Source organism: Opisthocomus hoazin, chromosome 6 (assembly GCF_030867145.1).
Source record: "Opisthocomus hoazin isolate bOpiHoa1 chromosome 6, bOpiHoa1.hap1, whole genome shotgun sequence".
Lineage (NCBI taxonomy): Eukaryota > Metazoa > Chordata > Aves > Opisthocomiformes > Opisthocomidae > Opisthocomus > Opisthocomus hoazin.
The window spans coordinates 63223334-63242948 of NC_134419.1; the positions used below are offsets into that span (position 1 = coordinate 63223334).

At 50.3% G+C, this 19615-nt stretch overlaps 2 protein-coding genes across 2 annotated transcripts; both read right to left on the reverse strand.

Moving 5' to 3' along the window:
- Nucleotides 1-607: 607 nt before the first annotated feature.
- Nucleotides 608-2092, reverse strand: LOC142361745 (uncharacterized). The gene is made up of 3 exons (XM_075424200.1): nucleotides 1840-2092; nucleotides 1457-1695; nucleotides 608-967 (listed from the first exon to the last, which is right to left on the reverse strand). Exons 1-3 carry the CDS (start codon nucleotides 2075-2077, stop codon nucleotides 608-610), a joined length of 837 nt encoding a protein of 278 aa, XP_075280315.1. The 5' UTR covers nucleotides 2078-2092.
- A 9143-nt stretch (nucleotides 2093-11235) lies between these two features.
- LOC142361586 (homeobox protein VENTX-like) lies at nucleotides 11236-12205 on the reverse strand. Its single transcript, XM_075422619.1, has 3 exons — nucleotides 11992-12205; nucleotides 11703-11899; nucleotides 11236-11547 (listed from the first exon to the last, which is right to left on the reverse strand). The coding sequence occupies exons 1-3, from the start codon at nucleotides 12203-12205 to the stop codon at nucleotides 11236-11238; spliced, it is 723 nt and encodes a 240-aa protein (XP_075278734.1).
- Between the last annotated feature and the right edge of the window lie 7410 nt (nucleotides 12206-19615).

Here is a 19615-nt window from a genome sequence, read left to right on the forward strand (position 1 = left end):
GTGCAATGGAACCGTTAAGGTCCAAGCTCCCAAACACTCAACAACAGACAGACTTTCTCAGCATGCGTGTAGGAAAGTCAGAGAAGATGTATTAAAACATCTAAATCCTACCACATTACCCAAACCCGGAGTTGAGGTGTCCATGGTCGTTCACACTGCTCAGGTGCAACCTTTATAGAGTTGGCACATATAATTCTGTTCAGATTTTATTCATGTGTTTTCCATAACTGGGGATGTGCAATGAAAACCAGTTTCTTAACATGCCCATTCCAGACTAAACTTAATAACTTTCCCATACACCTTGGGAAATTCAGCAAAGGCAAGTTTCTACTACCACTTTTCTCCCTCCAGTTCTCTTTTAGCAGCTTATTTTCAATGAAGACAGTAGAGTACCAATAAATAAAAAAACCTAATAGCCTATCAAAACAAAAAATAGTGACATCACATCTAATAAATTTTAATGTCAATTAGTACAAATATAAAATTATTCCTTTTCACTTTTAACTTAAGATAATAAACACATACTCTTTCTAATCAGACAAGAGATTCTGAGCACAAAATAAAACATTACAGCATACAACACTTCCCCCCCCCTTTTTTTTTTTCCCTATAATGCGTATACAGGGTGGCATTGCTTGTCCATTTTATTCTGAATAACTGGATGGAAAGAAGGATGAGGAAGAAAGTGTTGGTGGTAGTACGGCAGCTCGTTTGCCATCAAGCAGTAGGCGCTTTGGGACGCGTCGTATCTGGGGAAGGAGAAGCCGAAATGGACAGCCGGCAGTGGGGCCAAAGGTAGGAGTCTCTGGGGCTGCGGAGCAAAGGGGTAGCGGAGCCCGTCCCCAAAGAGGGTGGGTGGGGTCCCTGGGGCGAAGCTGTAGAGTGGAGCAGGAGACGCGAGGTTCTGCTGGTGGTCCTGTATCTGCCTTTTCAGCTTCATCCGCCGGTTCTGAAACCAGGTCTTGATCTGAGTAGCAAAAAGAACGGAGTGGGGGGTGAGAGACAAATCAGGGACTTTGCTTCAAAATAACCTGCAAACTGTGAACAACGCTATCTCAGCTGCTGTTGCCATTTTGCTCCACTTGAATAGACAGAGTTGGACCGATGCTTTCGCCCCGTTAACCGAGGACAGAAGATCTGGGGGATGTAGCGGGGAACAGCGTCCGTGTCTAGCGATTAATCTATAATCACTTGGAGTCTTTAAGACCGTGTATAAGCTTTGCAAGGTCTACGCAGATCGCTGCGCATCAAGGACAAGCAGTTTACCTTATAAAGAAATAAAGGAACCTTGATATCTCCCCGGTAGAAAGTGCCCCCAAGTTCCTCGAGTGCTAATCCCCGAGGGATCCCGCTTCCCTTCCCGCAGGCCCCGCTAGACCCAGCTGCAGACCGCCGCGTCTGCCCGGCTGTCCCCGCCCGACGGCGGCGGGAGGGCTCCGCTTCCTCCGGGACCCACCTGGACCTCCGAGAGCCTCAAAGCAGCCGCCAGCTTCCTCCGCTCCGAGGCCCCCAGGTACTTCTGCCGCTGGAAGGTCTTCTCCAGCCGGCAGACCTGCTCCGGGGTGAAGGCGGTCCGGGCCCGCCGCTGCCGCCCGCGGGTCCCGCCCGGCGCCGCCGCCGCCGCCCGCTCCGCGCCCGCGCTCTCGCTCTCGTAGCCCGAGGAGTCGTCGGCGCTCTGCCAGCCGCCGTCGGGGGCTGCGAAGGGGAAGGGGGGGCGGTGAGGCCTCTTACCCGGCTGGGAGGGTACCTCCGCCTCCCCTCGTCCTGCCGGGCCTTTGCACCGACGGGAGTCGAGGGCCCGTGTCGACCCCCACCCGGCCCGCTCCCCTCCTCACCCACCTGGCTCCGACGGGTACGGGTCGGTGGGCTCCCGGGGGCTGTCTCGGCCCCGCTCCGCCGCGCAGGGCTCGCTGTCCTCGGGCTGGCTGGGCCGCGGCCCCCCCCGCCGGGGCTCGGCCCTAACCAGGAGCGGGGCACTGCCGAGAGAGGGGGGGGCCCGGGGAGGGGGCGCGCAGCAGATGTGGGGCCTGACCCCATGGGGCTTGGTCTCTGCCGAGGGGAGCTCGGCCCGGTTCATGGCGGAGAGCGGCTGGGGGACCGCCGGGCTCGGGCTCGGCCCGCTCTTATATGGGCGCTCCGGTCCCGGGGGGGCTGGTTTGCAAGTGTGAACCCACATCAAAGTGGGAATCGAGCAGAGATAACAGCTGCCAGCGAGGAGGGAAGTTCACACGTATGGCAAATGTCCACAGCCCCTGGCTCCAGCCTGTCTGCGGGGCCCGGGGAGACCCCCTTGAAATGCAAACCTGCCCCTCGCCCGCGGAGGGCAGGGCGCGGGCAGGCCCAGCCCCGCAAAGGGCCGTTTAGAGATGCCGACGGTGCCCGTAACAGCGCGGTTTTACCCGCTCGCCTGACAGCCTCGGGGTCCAGCACTGCGCGGGTACCCGAAACCAGCGCCGAGAAGGCCCGGCCCGGCCCGCCCCGTCGGGGCGCGGGGAACGCAGCCCCGGGCAGGCCCCGCCGGCCCTCCGACGGGCGCTTCGGCTCCCCGGAGCCGTGGGGACCGGCCTCACTGAGAAAAGCCGTGGGGGGCCGCTGTCATGAAGTCCCTATCCCCGAGGCTGAGCCCTCACCCCCGGGGACCGCGGCAGGGCCGCTGGCCCTCTCAGCTTGACCTTGGCGCCGTCTGTCTAGCCAGAATACGGCACCGATCTCCCGAAAATCTTGCCGATCAAAGCACTGTGAGCAGCAAAGCTCGCACCTCGTCAACTTCAAACTATCCCAATCCACACATCGCTTCCCGAGCAGGACCAGGACACCACCACCCCAACTCTCACCCCCCAGCAAAGCTTGGCTGGGGAAAGGGGCAGCCCGGCTGCTCAGCCCTCTCCGGGCTCTTCCTGCGTCCGACGTATGCGCAGCTTTTAGCCACCCCGGTGAGAAAGATCTCACCGACCACGGCCCCGCTGGCAGTAGTGCTGCTGGGATGACACACGTGCTAACCCTCGGTGCCTCCTAAGGACCAGGGGAAGCGATCACTACCCCTGTGACTGGGTAAATGCACTGGCAGGACCTTATTTTCCACTAAACTCCTCGGTGTTCCTGCTGGGATGCACAACTGAAACAAGTGGGCACCATAAACTTGGCTCTAAAGGGGCGGGAACTTGTTTGTTTCTAAGAACAGAACAATAATTTCAGTTCCCACACGTAAGAGTAGATGTGAGTCTTCTTTCCCTAAAAAAAAAAAAATCTAAAAATAAGTCAAACAAACCAAACCAAATGGAATCCCCTCAAAATTCCCCAATTTGTCATGAGACATCAGGGGAGAAAATCACGTTCACGCTCCCTGTTTTCACAGTTTCAAGCATTCCATAACTTGGTGGACCCTGGAATGGACAGTGCATTATCGACCCCTCCCACCCCCGCAATGGCCACCCCAGCTCCTCCTAGCTCTGGCCCCAGGGGAGCGATAAAGCCGGGGCACCAGAGCCATGGTATCACCTTACCAAGCCCACAGAGCCCAGGAGCTGGATTCCTCCTGGAGCTTTGCTTGCAACAGCAGCCCCTAAGAGCAGGGATGGGAGAGGCTGTGCTCACAGCCGGGAGAGAGAGACGGGCCTGTTCCCTGTGGGGTGCTGGGCACAGCTGCTAGCGGAGGTTCAGTTACTGCTGGGACAAGATTGTCAGTTCGGCGGATATGCACAAACCAGTGCAAACGCCCAGGCAGTTGAACACTGAGCTGGAGACCAGACTTCCTCCCTGGGTCAGAAACACCTACCTCTGAGTGCCAACGACCCAACCAAACCGACCACAACAGCATTTAAACCCCATAGCATCTTCTGGACACATTTCAGTCAAACAAAGATAGGTCACTCACTGCTCCCCAAAAGAGCTAAGTGCCTGCACATTAATTTTAACAACTTCTGGGTTTAATAACTGTTCCTGAACTACCCTACCTGTGTACGGTCCCTCTTTTTCTGGAGCAAACATATCACCGTACTATCTCCATTTTATTTCACAGCAGCTGTTTATGAATAACCCCACAGGTGGACAAATCCAAGCAGAGAAACTCAGGCTCCATCACATATAAATTCATCCACAGCAAGCTGTTCCTTGTAACATGCATGGTGCATTATCTGCAGAGCCTGTCTGTCCTGCCAAAAACAGTTTTGGAGGTAGTACCTGAAAGCCTCTGGGATTCAGGAGCTCCTAAGCTGAGCACACACCTGCCCAGCAAGCAGCGTGCTCACCCCCGGGCAGCCTCCCCAACCACTCTTCAGCAGAGGAAACCTCTGCTGAGCCAGGCAGCCCTGGGTCCCCTGTGCTCTGCAGTCACCTGCCTGGGCACATAGTGACACCCAGGGACCACCACCTAAGGAGTGACACTTTACAGTCAAAATTAAACCAGGCATGAGATGACCAATTAGTGCTGTGCCCAAAGAGACCAGCATGTGTGTTTGCATTTATGCATCGTGTCTCATAGAGGGAAACTCTTAGTATCCCTGAACAGCTGCTGCCATTTCCCCTGTTTTTCAACCGAGTAGGCAGGGAAGCAGCTGACCTGTCCCCGTTTGCTGAAAGTCAATGAGAACGGACTTCTTCCTTTCTTTTTTTCAGATTAAAATCCAATCTGAATTGCCTGTTGAATAAGACGTTTATACCCAACCCGAGGCTCCCCCCTGCCCCGGATGAACTTAGCTGCATCTGTGGACCACAAAATCCTGGAACAGACAGGGAAGTGGCAGAAGGTGTTATGTGGCTGTTGTAGCTCCCACCAGAAAGAAGTGGCAGCTTGAGAAACTTGAAAACTTTGATGATCCTGGGTGGATAGAGACTCTGCAGCTGCAGTTAACTCCTCCCCTCACCTTGCAGAAATATGGTGCTTATAGGAGACAAAAATTAACTTCCACTCTTTTTTTTTTTTGTATCACTTCAAACTTTCATATCATCCAATTGTTATATAACCACGATCAAAAATAAATCTCAGTTTTTAGGGAAATTAATGTATTTTCACATAGAATTCTATATAACCGGAATTTGCCAATACTGTAGAAACTTGGAAAATACATGTATTTTTTAATATTATTTATGTTAACAGCATAGTGGACCTATTTCCCCAAATCGTATTTCAAGATATTTATTGTTCTGCATTTGCATGTAAGCCTTATGACCATAAGAAAGATGCTTGCTCCAAGAAATTTACTGGTAACTTCTTTGCACTGGTAACTCAGTAGGACACCCTGAAATTTAGGTGTGGTGATCAATACCGGGATGTGAGAATTACAGCTAAGGTCAGCAGGACAAAGCGCTCTTTCCATGTGAGCTCTGCAAGACTTCTAGGGACACATGGTAAGTTCACCTCACTGGTACACAATGGGAATACTTCATTTGGGTCACTCTGTGCACACACACGAAGTACAAGCCCATAAGAACTGGAAGGACTGTGGCAGCTCTACATGCCTGCAGGTATTGTTGGGGGGAAGGTTCAGCCCATTATCTAGGCTGCAGTGTTTCCTACACCTCAAAAATGCTGTTGGTGTGCCAAGTCCTTCAACATACCGTCCCACCTGGTTTTGTGTGACAGCACAGGAAAAATATGGCCACGAATTGGAAAACAGAAGAATAATGCTTCTCAAGAAAAACAGTTTCTAGCATAATTGGGCAAATCTTCAGGTTCCAAACTTTCCTTCTACTAGCCGTGTTTGTAAGTAGTCCATGAAAAAACGGTGTACTGAGCAAACTGTCACAGCATTTGTCGTAGATTAAGAGCTCATGTGCTATGTTACTAGACGTGCTGGGCTACCGAGCTACTGGCTCCACCGCAGGGCAGATCTCATGTACCTTTCTGAAAAACACCACAGATATCTCAAAGTCTTCTTGACAGAGCTGGAGAAGCGGGGGTGGAGGAGGATGCAGTAAGAACAACTACACTGGCACCCCACTCCCCTGGGGTGGGTGGGAAAAAACCACCACCACGCCCAGCCCCCAAACCCCCACCGTGTTTAGCTGCACAAACAGGCAGCAGCCTTCTCTGGAGATATTCAAGACCCACCTGGACAAGGTCCTCTACGGCCTACTGTAGGTGACCCTGCTTCGGCAGGAGGGTTGGACTAGATGATCCACAGAGGTGCCTTCCAACCCCTACCATTCTGTGATTCTGTGATTCAGGAGAGAATCTGGTAGCCCTTCAGAGGTAAGCAAGCTGACTTTCTACAGGGGACGGGGTTAACGCTGCTGGAAGCGCAGCCGGGGCCATGGCAGACCCAGGGCTGTGGCTGCGGCAGGGACCGGCCCGGTGGGACCCTTGATGAGTGTTTGTACCCTCCGCTGCTCCCCTTTGGAAATGCTAACTAGGTTATTCAGCGCCTCCTTTGATGTCCTGATAGGTGCTATTAGATAGTCAACTAGGCATCAACGAGATCGATTGTTTCGGGATGGACGCTTTTCTGTTTGAAGTACCCGTGAACACTAACAGGGCCATCACCCACCCACCCGCTCCCCTGCCCGCGGGAACAATGCGGGCTAACACGCCATAAATAACAAACGCTGCTGACTCACCGGGCTGCAGCCCCCCTCTTCCCCCCCCCCAGCAAGCTCAGATATTCCTGTCCAGCAGCTGTAGGAGCAAACACCCGCTTCGCGTTAAAACCGGTCTGTGGGGAGATCTCGCCCCGCGATGCGCGCAGCCGATGGCCCAGGCGCCGGGGTGAGCCGAGCGCCAGTGGGTTCAAACCAAACGGCGCGGCAGCCCTCCCGCACGCCACCGCCACGCTGCCCGAGGGCTGGTGGCACCTCCACGGTTGGTCGGAACTGCCCGTGCCGAGGAACAGAGCGCTGAAGCAAGAATTAAAGCACTTCGCCTACCCGGATACCAAAGGGCTGCCGGGAGCAGCTCCCTACTGAATACCGTTAGAAGATCACAGAATCACAGGGTGGTCGGGGTTGGAAGCGACCTCCGTGGGTCAGCTAGTCCAGCCCCCCTGCCGAAGCAGGGTCACCTAAAGCAGGCTGTACAGGACCTTGTCCAGGCGGGTTTTGAGTATTTCCAGCGAAGGAGAATCCACAGCCTCCCTGGGCAGCCTGTTCCAGTGCTCCGTCACCCTCAGAGTGAAGTTCTTCCTCATGTTCAGACGGAACTTCCTGTGCTTCAGTTTGTGCCCATTGCCCCTCGTCCTGTCGCTGGGCAACACTGAAAAGAGTCTGACCCCACCCTCCTGACACCCACTCTTGAGATATTTGTAGGCATTTATAAGGTCCCCTTTCAGCCTTCTCCAGGCTAAACAAGCCCAGCTCCCTCAGCCTTTCCTTGTAAGTCGAGGCCTAGGAGCTCAAGAGACAGCTATAAAGGAAAATTAGTGACGTCTGCGCAAGGAACAAGTCGAGACCAAGAGGAGATTTCTCCTCTTTCCTCCTCTGCCTGCTTCGGTGGGATTTATCAAGTTAATTGTCATCTAATTGCGTGTCAAAGAAAGAGATAATGGGCAGCAATTAGACGTAATGGCCTGCCAGTGCGAGATCTCTCCCGATTAGCACACAACGCCGAATAACTTCACCTGGTTTGTAAAGAGGTCCCTGGAGTGGCTCCACCGTGTCTGGGAGCTTCGGGGGGGGGGAGAGGGGGAATACCCCGACCCCGTTCCCAGTCCCCTGCTTGCTGCTCTGGCCAAATTGGGACAGGCGTTAACGAGCGCGGGCCGCAGACGGCTCCCCGCCATTACCGCGGTGCTAATTGAATCACGGCCCTCCCCCCGCGCGCACGCACCGCGGGGGGGGGGAAGCCTTTGAAGTCCGCGCTCGGGAGACTTTCCCATCGCACCCCCTCGTCCTCCCTGGGAGCTCGGTTCCCAGGGTGCGCAGCCACCCGGCCGGGAGCTCCGCAGCTTCACCGCACAAGCGTTGGGCTGCTCAGCTTTGCGCTGCGGGGGCGGTGGATGCCGCGGGTGCGGGCCTCGGGCGGGATCGCTTCCCTTTCCCGCGCTGGCACTAACGCACCTGCACTGCTGCCGGGGGCACAAGGCAGCGGATGAGAAATTCAAACAAGCAGGAATTAAACACGAAGGGATGGCTGGGTTTCCTTCGCCCAGATCGAAGAGAAGATTCTCCCTCTCTGGAGATACTCCAGACCCGCCTGGACAAGGTCCTGTGCAGCCTGCTGTAGGTGACCCTGCTGCGGCAGGGGGGTTGGACTAGCTGACCCACGGAGCTCCCTTCCAACCCCGGCCACCCTGTGATTCTGTGAAAACTTGCAACCACTTTTTAGTAACAGAATTCGGCCGCTTTAGCAAAAGCGAAATGATTCCACACACAGTTTTCTAGACCATTGGAACGTAGTAATTGCATTCTAGAGAAAGCCGACCTGCGCAGGTAGAAGAAGAACAATCATGTAGGTTATTCGGAGGAACCTGCTACCGTCAGGGACTCAGCCAAGAGAGCATCCCCTCTCGCGTTCATTTCAGCAGTTATCGGGAAACGGGACAATGTTTGCGAGCCGGCGCTGCCGAAACACTGGCGAGGCGTTTCGTGTGCTCGTGGAGCGTACAAGTGGCCGAGGAGCCGTTATGGCAGGTGATCATTAGCGCAAACAGAGCCCGGCTCCTCCCTCGCCAGCCGCTCTGCAGCCCGTCGCCCCGAAGAGGGGACAGCCCCTTCGCCCCCCTCGCCGGCCCAGCACGAAACCCGCCCGCCCGAGCGCGGCTGCGGGGAGCCGCGCACACGCACCCCGCAAGCTCAACCTCCAGCGCCGGACCGCCACGGCCCCGCAGCCCTGCTTGTCCCGCTGTGGTCCCCGCAACCCCCGCGGGCTTAGATCGTGGCGGAACTCGCGGCGCGACGCGTTGTCCCGGCAGCGCTGACGGCCTCTGACTTGCTCTCAGCCTTGCTCTCTGCCTTTGCGCGGAGGGGGAACCGCTCCCCCACCCCTCCGAGCTCCGCCGGACTCCAGCCGAGCCGAGCCGAGCTGTGCTGTGCGTCGACGCCGGCTCCGCGTTACCCGCCCCGGGGCCCGGGGGGCAAACCGCGGGAGGACGGGACGGACACCCGGCAGGGCTCGGGCGGAGCTGCCCCTCGGAGACAGCCCACCCGGGACACTTGGAGACCCCATAAGGGTCCTCCTGCCTCTCCTCTGCCTTATTACGCTTCTGGGGGCTGGGGGGGGGGGGGGTGTCCGCCCTCGCACAAACCCTGTCCCCTCCGCGGGTGGGAGCGCTTTGTTCTCCTCTGCTCCCCTGCTCTTTCATCTCTCCGTCCCTTCCCCCGGGTCCATCTGCGGTGGTCCCCGCCCCCCCTTCCCCTTCGCCCCCCGTTCGGTTCGGGGCTGGGCACCTCGGAGGGTGCTGCTCCCCCCCCGGCCCCGGCTTCGGACAGCACAAAGGGCTGCTCCTATTCCTTTTGTACGCGGTGAGCAAGGCGTTTTGAGGAGAGGTGGGGGTCCACCGCTGTGGCCGTAGAAGATTACAAAGGGGTCACCTAACCCCCTTACCACCATCCCTTGAAAACAAGATAGCCACATCGAGTCTCACGCTGAAGACCTTTTGTTTGTTTGTTTGTTTGTTTGTTTTCAGGTAAACTGCGTATTTACTGACCCTGACTGTTTTGCCGTTTTTAAAATGTCACTGCTTTAGAGCAGAGAAAATATTCACCGTTGCAGAGCTCTGTCTGGACACATCCCAGTTCCCTAATGACATTTGAAAGAGTCAGAGAGAATTGCAGATTTTTTTTTTTCCTTCGAATCAATATAGGCATTTAGTAATACCTGACTTTGAGAAATTAGCCTCCCTTCAATGGAAATTTTTATCTCGTGTCAACAAATTTCCTTAATCCCAAACTGCATCGTATTCCTGAAGAGATCTCAGCAAGGTTGATCGCACCTGAGCCCTTATTAGTTTTCTGAAACTCTTGCGTTAGAACCACATTAATTGAGCAATTGCAAACACATACGAACATCTCAAAAGGCTAGAAAAATACAGCATGGATTACAAAATGATTAAGGAGACTTCCAAATGTGACAGCTACTCAGAAAATCAAAGAACGCAGCTTTCAGCGGCACATAGTGTTGCTTTTTACCAGGCAAGTGTACTCAAGTGGCAGATTGGCCCCTGTATACAAAAGAAAATAGGTGCCTTCAAGGATGACTGACAGAGAACCTTCAGACCATTGATTACATGAGCCCAGATTACAAATGCGCCGGAAGTCTTCTAATAACCCCCGAGATCAACTCTAAAGCGATGGATATTTTTATTGCTCTTTTCATGTTAGTGGACAATTGACTTTGAAAAGATTTATGGCAACTTGCATCAGTCAAGGATCATTTCTCAGCACCCTTTCTCTACCCTGAAATCAGGCCATTTTGATCTTAAATTTTCTTAAGCACTATTCAAATTAAAAAAAAAAAAAGGTACATAGCACAATGGTAATAAATTTTACTAACATCTAGGGAAAACCAGCTTTGGAATGTCACGTTTCTTTTGATAATCACCCTCATACCCCATTAGGTGCATGTGAGATGCCGAGATACTATTTTGTTGATAAGAAATTTCAAGGTTAGATTCTTTCTAGGATCTGTTTAGTACTGATCTACTGAGGCTGCGCATGAAAGCATGAAGATATATTTACATATTTATTTAGAAAGTAACTTTTTACATCTTAAAATCATATTCTATGTGTTATTTAAAGGGCTCCAACAGAAAGCATCTATTCTGCTGCTATAGCAAGCCCAGTGTGAAGTATTAGTAGCAGGTGCATCCACATATTTGTTAAAAGTAGAGTCCCATCAGAGAGAAGTGCTACCTAGGAAGTAGCCGAAGAGGTTGGATACCTGCTTTAGAGGACAGGGGAAATTCACGCTTTTTTCCACTCACCCTCAGTAAATTGCAGGGGGCCAGAACACGTCTAGAGAATAAGGAGTCTATGCGTCCTTTAATGAAGAGGAGCTCTCTTTTAGGACAGGATAAATATCTCTACAATCCTTGCAGAAGGAACTCACATGAAAGCTGACAAAAATTTGAGGTTTATTAAAAGATTCCATTTATATTATTAGTATTTGTCCCACTGCGTTTCTCTTTTACACAGCTGCCTATAAATGTGGGGGCCTGAAGTCCGCAGTCCAGATTGTCCAGTGTGTTTCTGTAAAACACTTTGCTCAGTGCTGCGTCGTAGCTCCACCAGGCAGTTGCAGCCAAGGGCAGCCCAGACAGCTGTCATTAGTGCAAATCCTCCTCAGCCATAGTCCGTATCAGAGGGTCAGACACCCAGCAAGAAAGCTCTGGGATCCCTGTACCCTACAAAGCAGGGTGCCGCCCAGAAGCCCACGGGCTGTGCTCTGCAGGTGCTGCTGAGGTCCAGGGTGGGTGCCGGCAGGGCCGCCAAGGCGAAGCCCCCAGAGGCAGCCCCTTGCCGGGGCAGAGGCGGTGGCCGGGCCACATAGGTGAGCGGCAAGGGCACAACGCCGCTGTGGGGTCCGTAGGGGAGAGGGGGGCTGCAGAAAGGCTCCGTCCTCAGCTCTTGCAGCTGCCGCTTGAGCTTCATCCGGCGGTTCTGAAACCAGGTCTTGATCTGGGGGGGGAGGGAAGTGGAGGAGGGAGGAGAGGTGAGGTCACCGCGGCGCCCAGGGCCTGGGCCGTGGCCCATGCCCAAGCCTTTGCCTGGCCGCCCCCGTGCCGTGTCCCCCTTCGCCGTGCCCCCCTTCGCCGTGCCCCCCCCCCGCTCACCTGCACCTCGGAGAGCCGCATCCTGCCGGCCAGCCTGCGGCGCTCGGCGGCCCCCAGGTACCGCTGCCGCTGGAAGGAGCTCTCCAGGGTGCTGAGCTGCTCCGCGCTGAAGGCGGTACGCAGCCGCCGGCCGCCCCTGCCGCCGGGCTCCTCGGGGGCCGGGCACTCGGGTCCCCCCTCCGGCCGCTCGCCCGCTCCTGGGGACAGGGGAGAGGAATAACGGAGTCAGCCGGGCCCGGGAACCGCGGGAGCACCGGGGTGCCCCGACGGCCGCGGAGACGGCTGTTACCTGCAAAGGGGGGGGCTGCCAAGCGCTCCCTGCTCCTGCCGCCTCTCCCGGCCCAGGCCGGCTGCTCCGTGCTTCGCTCGCTCAGGCCGGGGCTGGAGCGGGAGCCGGGCCGGTGGTCCGCGGAGGATGCTCGGCGCGGGGAGCCCTCGATGGGGGTCTTGAGGGCCTGGCTGCTCTGGGACAACCACTCCACAGAGAAAGGGGCCTTGGTCATCCTGCCTTGTTTCGGAGACACCGGGAAGGAGGGTGTCGGGGAGCAGGGCTCCTCCTTTATACCGCCAGTCCCGGAGGAAAACGTCGTTTGTGTAACTACACATCAAAGGCCCAGATAAGTATCATCTAATTGCCATCAGTCCTCCCCCCCGACAAAAGATACCGTTCACACATTGCCACATCTCGCCGAGGCTCGGCTCCGCCGTGTCTGCTCCTGGAGGAGCTCACTCCGCCGCCGGTGATTTACAGCTCTTGTTGCATCCCGTCCCAATGCAAATGGCGTTTATAGGGCTGAGCGGCCTCAAACGGCGCTGGGGAATGCCCCCCCGGGGGCGCGCACCGGGACCAGCACTCCCTGCCGCTGCCGGGAGAGGAGACGCTGCTGCTCCCCATCCGCTTTCCCCGGTGCTGGCTTTTTCACGCCTTTCCGAGCAGAAGATCCGCCGTCCAAAGGGATCTTCCCAAGCCTGCTCCTCTCTGGGCGGAGGCAAGCAAGCGGGTAAGCTCACTCGTTCCGTTCTCCTGGGACTGCAGCATCAGGTTATCAGCACCGGCACAGGGTGAGGGCGTTGGAGAAGGTTGTGAAACAGAAAAAGGTAAAGGTCAAGGCTGTTCGGCTGTGCCAATTGGCTAGCTCCTGGGCACTCATATAAAATACGTTTTCTGAACTAAAGAATCAGAAAAAGACAATTGTTGCCTTAGAATTAACATTCTGCTGAGATTTTTGCTGAGGTACAGAATTCATGTTGTATCTTCCCTCCCACATCTCTCGCAGCTGTGCAAGCCACACAGGTTTCTCTGCTATCTTACTCCCCCCTGTCTTTCCTCTTATTACCTTATGCATGTCTTTCAGAAGTGTTCCCACCCATCTTCGGGTTTTGTGTACACCAGGACCACTTGGCTGCTGCAGTAATGCCTCTGTAGTGTGTCGACAAAAGGTTCTTGGTGCTTTACGGGCAGTTTTCCACAGCAGGGTGACCATGCATTCCCTCCCCTCCTGTGTAAGAACAGAGTGGGACTACCGCACTGTTGATAACTCCTATCACACCCCTGCTTGGTATTGGTCTGCCTCCAGAGATCAGGACTGCACTTCTGATTTGTCCTTGGTCCTGCTTTCTGCACCCTCTACCACCTGCAGACAAATCCAGTGCTCTACTGTCCATTTACCCCGTGACTTGCTCTGTTTTTCTGCCACTCCTGCTGGATTTCTCAGCATTCGCTTTCTCCGCCTCTATCTATTTCTTAGGCTGTCAAGGTAGAGGCTTGAAGACTGAACCCCTCCTACTTAACTAATTAGTTTATGTCTAAATCTTTCAAGGTATTACATTTTCCTCTTATAAAGATATATCTTCTTTATATTAATCCAGTGAAAAGTTTTACTTCAATGCTTCTCATCTGCCTTTTCCTAAAACCAACATTTCAACTTCCTGTCTGCTTCAAGTATGGTTGCTACACCCACCCATCACTAAACCCTACCATTTTCTGCTTACTAGAAAATCGTTTCATTGAATGATGTTCAAGTTTGACTTGTAAGCCCCTTCTAAGCTGTCTCTGCTTGCTTGTTCATTCTCATGGCAGAGTCTGAGTCCTCCTCTGCTCTGCCAGTTATACGACTGCTCAAGACTTGAATTGTCTCTGGCCAACTAAAATACAAACACTATTGTCACCTTCATTTAAAGGTGGCTAATAACCAATCTAGAACCTGTGGGTGCTACCACAACCAGACATGACCGTAGTCCTCCTGGAGCCCTTTGTTTATGTACTATGTAGGTTGGGATTGAGCTACAGCAATAGCCTGAGCCCGCTGAACAAGCTTCCCTGGGCAAACTAAGGAAACCAGTGTGAAAATGTCTAAATAAATGTTCAAGCATTCATGCCTCCTGTACATCTGTTAGATACCTAAAGAAGCCTACAAACATCTCTAGCATGGACAAAGCCCTGCAGGACATATATATTTATTTGGGTTTTTTTTTCCTGTGTGAAAGTGTGTGATATTTAATTACTTAAAATCTCATTCGTTTATCATTCCCAAGCACTTTCTGATTAATATGGACAGTTTATAAAGTTTACTTGGCCAAAATGTGCAAGACTGGTTCTAAATTTCCTCTATTATATTTAAAAAATCCCTCCCTTCCCCACCCAGTTCCCTGCCCCACTCTGAATATTCGAAGCACAGGTTCTTAGCTATTCTTTTCATTAAGTAAATGTGAAGACTACCCCCGCCACAAACCTGAGGAAATATTTGAAAATACCAGAGCTTCTGAGCATTAGCCAGTTCTGGTGCCAATGTATTTCACTGAGCAGACCAAGCAGGCAGGAGATGGAGAGAAGACATACAGGAGTCTGCTCTGTTAACAGAGTTACTAAATGACGAGTCCCTTGAGTTAGCTGTATTTAACATGTGGCCTGGAAGCAGCCTCCCCAGCCAGAACTGGGAATACTAGTGTCACCGCCTGCCTGGAGAATCCTGCCAAGCCTCTTTTGCAATCTGGCAAAATGCCTTTCTCAAGGACTAAATACTTACAAACATCAGAAAAAGGAAGTGTAACTTTCCTGCAAGTTTCCTCCTCAGTTTAAATCTCTCTGGTTGCTTTAACAGCATTCTACTTCACAGATGGGGCAAGATCCCATCCCAAGGAGCTAAATATGTCCCTTGAGCCCAGACTGATTTCCATTCCTAGTCCCTACGTAATATTACATATAAATATAATTAATATACTTATATGTTACTTACATACTTTATATGACATGTATACTTGTATATCTATATACAATTTTTTTTTAAAAGTATAAAACAGTCTATCTGTATGATGTTTTTTCCAGTCTTTTTTAAATAACAACAAATAAAGGCACTCGGCAAGCTGTTGGATAGGACAAAAGAAATACATGACATGCAATGGTGCTCTAAAAAATAGAAAATCTCGGGTTTTGGCATCCACCGATACATCTGTCACATAGTTTCTTTACAGATTTTAAGACATTTTCACCATTTGAGCTGCAAATTACATCTTTATATACTGCTGGTTTATTAATTGCATTTTATTGAGGCAAATGTCACAGCCAAAAGATGGTGTCAAGTGTTGAGCTTTGAGAGACACAAATTGATCACGTTGTGACAAGGTTAAACCAAATCGCATTTCCTTTATACATAAAATGTATAAGTATCCTGGACAGATCGCAGATGACTTCTGGATGTAATGACTGCTACAATATTTAGTAGCTGCTAGTTTAATGTTATCTAAAATTCTTAAGCTGCCTTCTTTCTGTTTCTATGCATTATCCATTAGGTGTTTGTTTGAAAACCTCCTGCTAAACTGTGATTCAGAAATAGCATGTTTAAAATTAAGTGATGTTGCCAACAGGATGAAAACCTGCTCATGCTATAGTCCTTGGGAATTTGTCAGAGAGTGAAGAAGGAACAGACAGGACCTTTCACTCTATGAGGAGGTAGAGACAAAGAGCTGAGACATACTGACATGACTGCCACTAGCAGAAGTCTTAAGATCCACTTACTTAAGATACTGATAACACTTTATAGAGCTGTTTGTACAATATATAGTTGCACTCTTTGAGGAATCAGGACCTTCCCCATCAAAATATGGACCACCTGCTTTCTGAAGACCAAAGCCAAATGCCACCCTAGGCCTGGCCATTCTGTGGGAGGTGATGTAGAAGGGAACATTGTAGCATCCAGGGGAAATAAAGCAAGTTGAGATTTGCCACTTGCCACTGACCCCTATATTTCTTGTGAGCAGCAGCTGCATTCAAAGAGGCCAAGAAGTGGCTTTATAGATGTCTGGCTGCGACAAGTAGGATGGGATCAAGATAATGGTGCTTATGTGCAAAGCAGCTCTGCAGAAATGTATGCACGCAACACTGGTCTGAGGCTGAGGAGGTTTTAAAGAACTAGCTAATCCTGCTTGTATGCCTACTAGGCATTTGACAACAGATGCATTTTGGGATAACAGCCCAGCCTTTGAGAACTAATTGCTGCTCCACATCTTCCAACCCAAAGGCCAGCCCTGAGCCCTGCAGAGGGGCAGGATTGTGCTTGGAGATATCCCCTTCCTACTGAAGCTCTGAAGTAACTGAAGAGAGAGTAGCTCAGGACTGCCAAGCACCTTGGGCTCCCCACAGGTACTGGAGAAAACTGCCATGACTTGGCCTTGCTGCAGTGGAGGTACACAAGACGAAAGGAGGGGACTGTCATTTTGTAACAGCAGGTGACCCTTTCTCCTAACAGAGGAGGGTCCTGTGAGACTAGAGTAGAGTGAATGTGTGGAGTAGCCAGGTGGTGAAGCAATTAAAAGAGGGAAAAAGGCAGCTTAGGACACACAGGAGGATATGTATTCCTCTGTGGACATGCAGATTTCCTGTGAAGGTCTGCCCAGTGAAGCAAGGGCTGCTGGTATCTGCTGTACAATTTATATGGCCTTTGCCCTGGCATGTTTTGTCCAACATAATTTCTGAGAAAACACTCTTTAGGATTTAAAAGCATTACAAGTAGTCTCTAAACAAACTCTTTATTATCAATTATTATAATCTTTTCTCTTTGACAGAATTCTTTTCCATGAAGAATGAAAAGACCTGCAGAAATACCAGGAGGGCCTGGAATAAAGAGAGTGACATTGCACAGATGAAAACTGAATGTCTCATCGTGCTTGGAACTGATCTAAACCAACATAGCACTCAAAATGCCAGGAGCTCCCATAGTCCTTACCATAAGGCTGTTACCAGCAGCTAAGCAGAATTGGAGAAATGTTTGAAAAAGATAAATCTTCTGCAGAGAGATGCTGTAGACATTAAGAAAGAAAACACATATGCGTGTTATGCTTTTAAAGGCTCCTTACCTGAATTTAAGCTTATTAAAAAAGAAGTAAATGTCAATATGGATCAGGACCATTATTTAAAACATGTATCACTGTTGTTACAGAAGAAGTTTATCAGCAGATTTTTTAAAAATTCATTTTTAAAATCCTTATTGGGCAAATTATTGTAGTTGGAAAACCAGCCAAGTTTCAGGCATGTACATTCTTCTTCAGTACTCATTGCTGTCACACTGTCATTGAGAGAGATCTCTATGGACACTGCTTGGAAGTCTGTGTTGAGTTTAATTCTGTCTACTCTGGTGATTAGACTTCTACAACTATTAGTTGAAAGGAAGCAGCATGGAAAGTGGCTTTAGAAATGGTTTTATTTCCCAAAATAGATAGGGATGATTTGTTAGGTACCTAAATATGCTTTAGGATATGGGCTGTGTTAAAAATATCGCTTGTTTAGGGATATGAGATGCACCTCCAGAGAATAATGTGCATACGTAAATTCACATAAATCCCACTGGTTTTAGTAATTGTTCAGATCACTTGGGCTAACAATCTGATCAAGACCACAAAATGTCACACTTGGACACCCTGAAATCTTTTCAAAACTTAACGGAGAGGCTTACTTCACATTTTAGATCACAGCCTTTTTCTTTGTCAGCCTTTGCTGAAAGATACATTTTTTCATGATGGTTACTTCTAAAGTTACGTTTAACAACCTATTAAATATAAAGTTAAGAATGCAGTAAATCATAAATGTTCTTTTACTATTTTTTCCCCCAAATACATTCTAAAGAAATTTAGCTATACTATGACTAAAGCATTTATCATTCCTGAAAGTAACTTTTCACCTTCAGCTATTAAAGAATGAATAATTTTTTTCCTTGATTTTAGAGTTAGCATTTGAGCATGATGAGTCAGCAGGAGAACGAGCTGTCACAGCTGGCAGCCCTAGGTCATCTATCATCCTCTGTGCCCATCCCAGCAGTCTATGCCATACAATCCTGCTTTGAAATTCATTGGTCACAGCAGTGAAATTCTTTTACTGGCTCTTCCTTTCCTTAACTTACACCTACATATAAATCAGATCTTTGTACTGCTCCAAAACCAGTCTGTGCAAATTAAATGGAAATAAATATTACCTTTTTTTTTTCTTCCTGACTTCAAGACTCTTCTCCATTTCGTGTTTCTAGTTATTTCTTCCCCTCTTTTGTATTTCTTACTAAACAGTGTTTCTTCCTATTTTCTTTCTTCCAGTCACTTCCATCAAATATCCTGTAAATGTTACTATTAGCTGAGGAAGAGAGCAACTTTGGCAGGATGCAGAACTGTAGCAACAGAGCACAAATGACCCTGTCCATCTGCCTTCACTGCACCCCAGAACATATCTGGACCTCCTCTCTCATTTTACTGCCAAGGGGAAACCTGGCCTGTAACGGGTGAGAACAGGAATGTAGTTAGGTAAGACGCTTATACACTGCCCCTGTAATGTGTCGTTCAAGGCCCATGTTTCCTCCAAGCAATGCAGCGTTCTTTTGGCAGGTTTTACATCAGTGAGTGCATTACACGTTGAGAGAAGGTAACAAAGATTTACAATTATGAAGTCATGTGTGCATGCATTTCTCTAAAAGACTCAAGGGAGCAGCTGCACGTAAACACAGGTTCATTTTTAAAATGGAATACAAAAAATCTCTGCCATTCGTGTTTGCCTGTTTCTAATGGGCAGATTTTAGGCAGACATCTGGAAGGCCGATCGTTTTTCACGTTTGCTTTGCTCACAGTGCAGCCGGTACATCTGAAAGGTTGCAGTGGTCTCTTGTGCCATCTCCTGGTTCTGTTAAGGCTTCACATCCAGGAAACTGCTACACAAAGAAGGGGAAAAATTTGCAGAAGTTTAGCGGCGGCAGTGATGGAATCATAGAATCAGAGAATCATTTAGGTTGGAAGAGAACTTTAAGATCGTCGAGTCCAACCACAAACCCAACACTGCCAAGTCCACCACTAAACCACGTCCCCAAGTGCCACAGCTACATGTCTTTTAAATACCTCCAGGGATGGTGACTCAGTTCTTGGCAGCTAAGATGACCGGCAAGACTTGCTTTCCACCCTTCCCCAACACATGGACAGGCTTTTACCCCTCTGCTGCTTTTATAATGAAGTCACTTTTCCACTGCATTAGCATATGTAATATAATGGAAATTCAGCGTCCCTCTATAACACCTTTTACATAAGTTCAAGTAACACACGCCCTGGCAACACCTACTCTTTTGCTAAGTATTGGTTGAAAAAATGTAAATAAAACCTTCAAAACTAAAGTGTCTGGAATGCAATGAAATTAATATTCAAATTAACAGCATTCCTTGATTGTGGGTAAGTATTTGAATTTGTGTCTAAGCTACTTTATTGAGAACACAGAGGGACTGAAGATCACAGCTGAGTCTGTCTCCCTTCTCAGGGCCAGGACCAAGTAGGCCTGGGCACTCAGGACAGTTTAATCTGATTTGTTCTTACAGATTTACAGGAAAGGGGATCCTACAGGTGTGTTACAGGTGAGCAACCTATTCCACTGCTCCATGAAGCTCTCCAATGTG

Coding starts and splice junctions, on each gene's coding strand:
- LOC142361745 (XM_075424200.1), bottom strand. CDS start 2,077: ATGAACCGGGCCGAGCTCCCCTCGGCAGAGACCAAGCCCCATGGGGTC. Junction 1,696..1,839: donor CCCGTACCCGTCGGAGCCAG/GTGGGTGAGGAG, acceptor TCCCCTTCGCAG/CCCCCGACGGCGGCTGGCAG. Junction 968..1,456: donor TGAGGCTCTCGGAGGTCCAG/GTGGGTCCCGGA, acceptor TTTGCTACTCAG/ATCAAGACCTGGTTTCAGAA.
- LOC142361586 (XM_075422619.1), bottom strand. CDS start 12,205: ATGACCAAGGCCCCTTTCTCTGTGGAGTGGTTGTCCCAGAGCAGCCAG. Junction 11,900..11,991: donor GGCAGCCCCCCCCTTTGCAG/GTAACAGCCGTC, acceptor CCCTGTCCCCAG/GAGCGGGCGAGCGGCCGGAG. Junction 11,548..11,702: donor TGCGGCTCTCCGAGGTGCAG/GTGAGCGGGGGG, acceptor CTCCCCCCCCAG/ATCAAGACCTGGTTTCAGAA.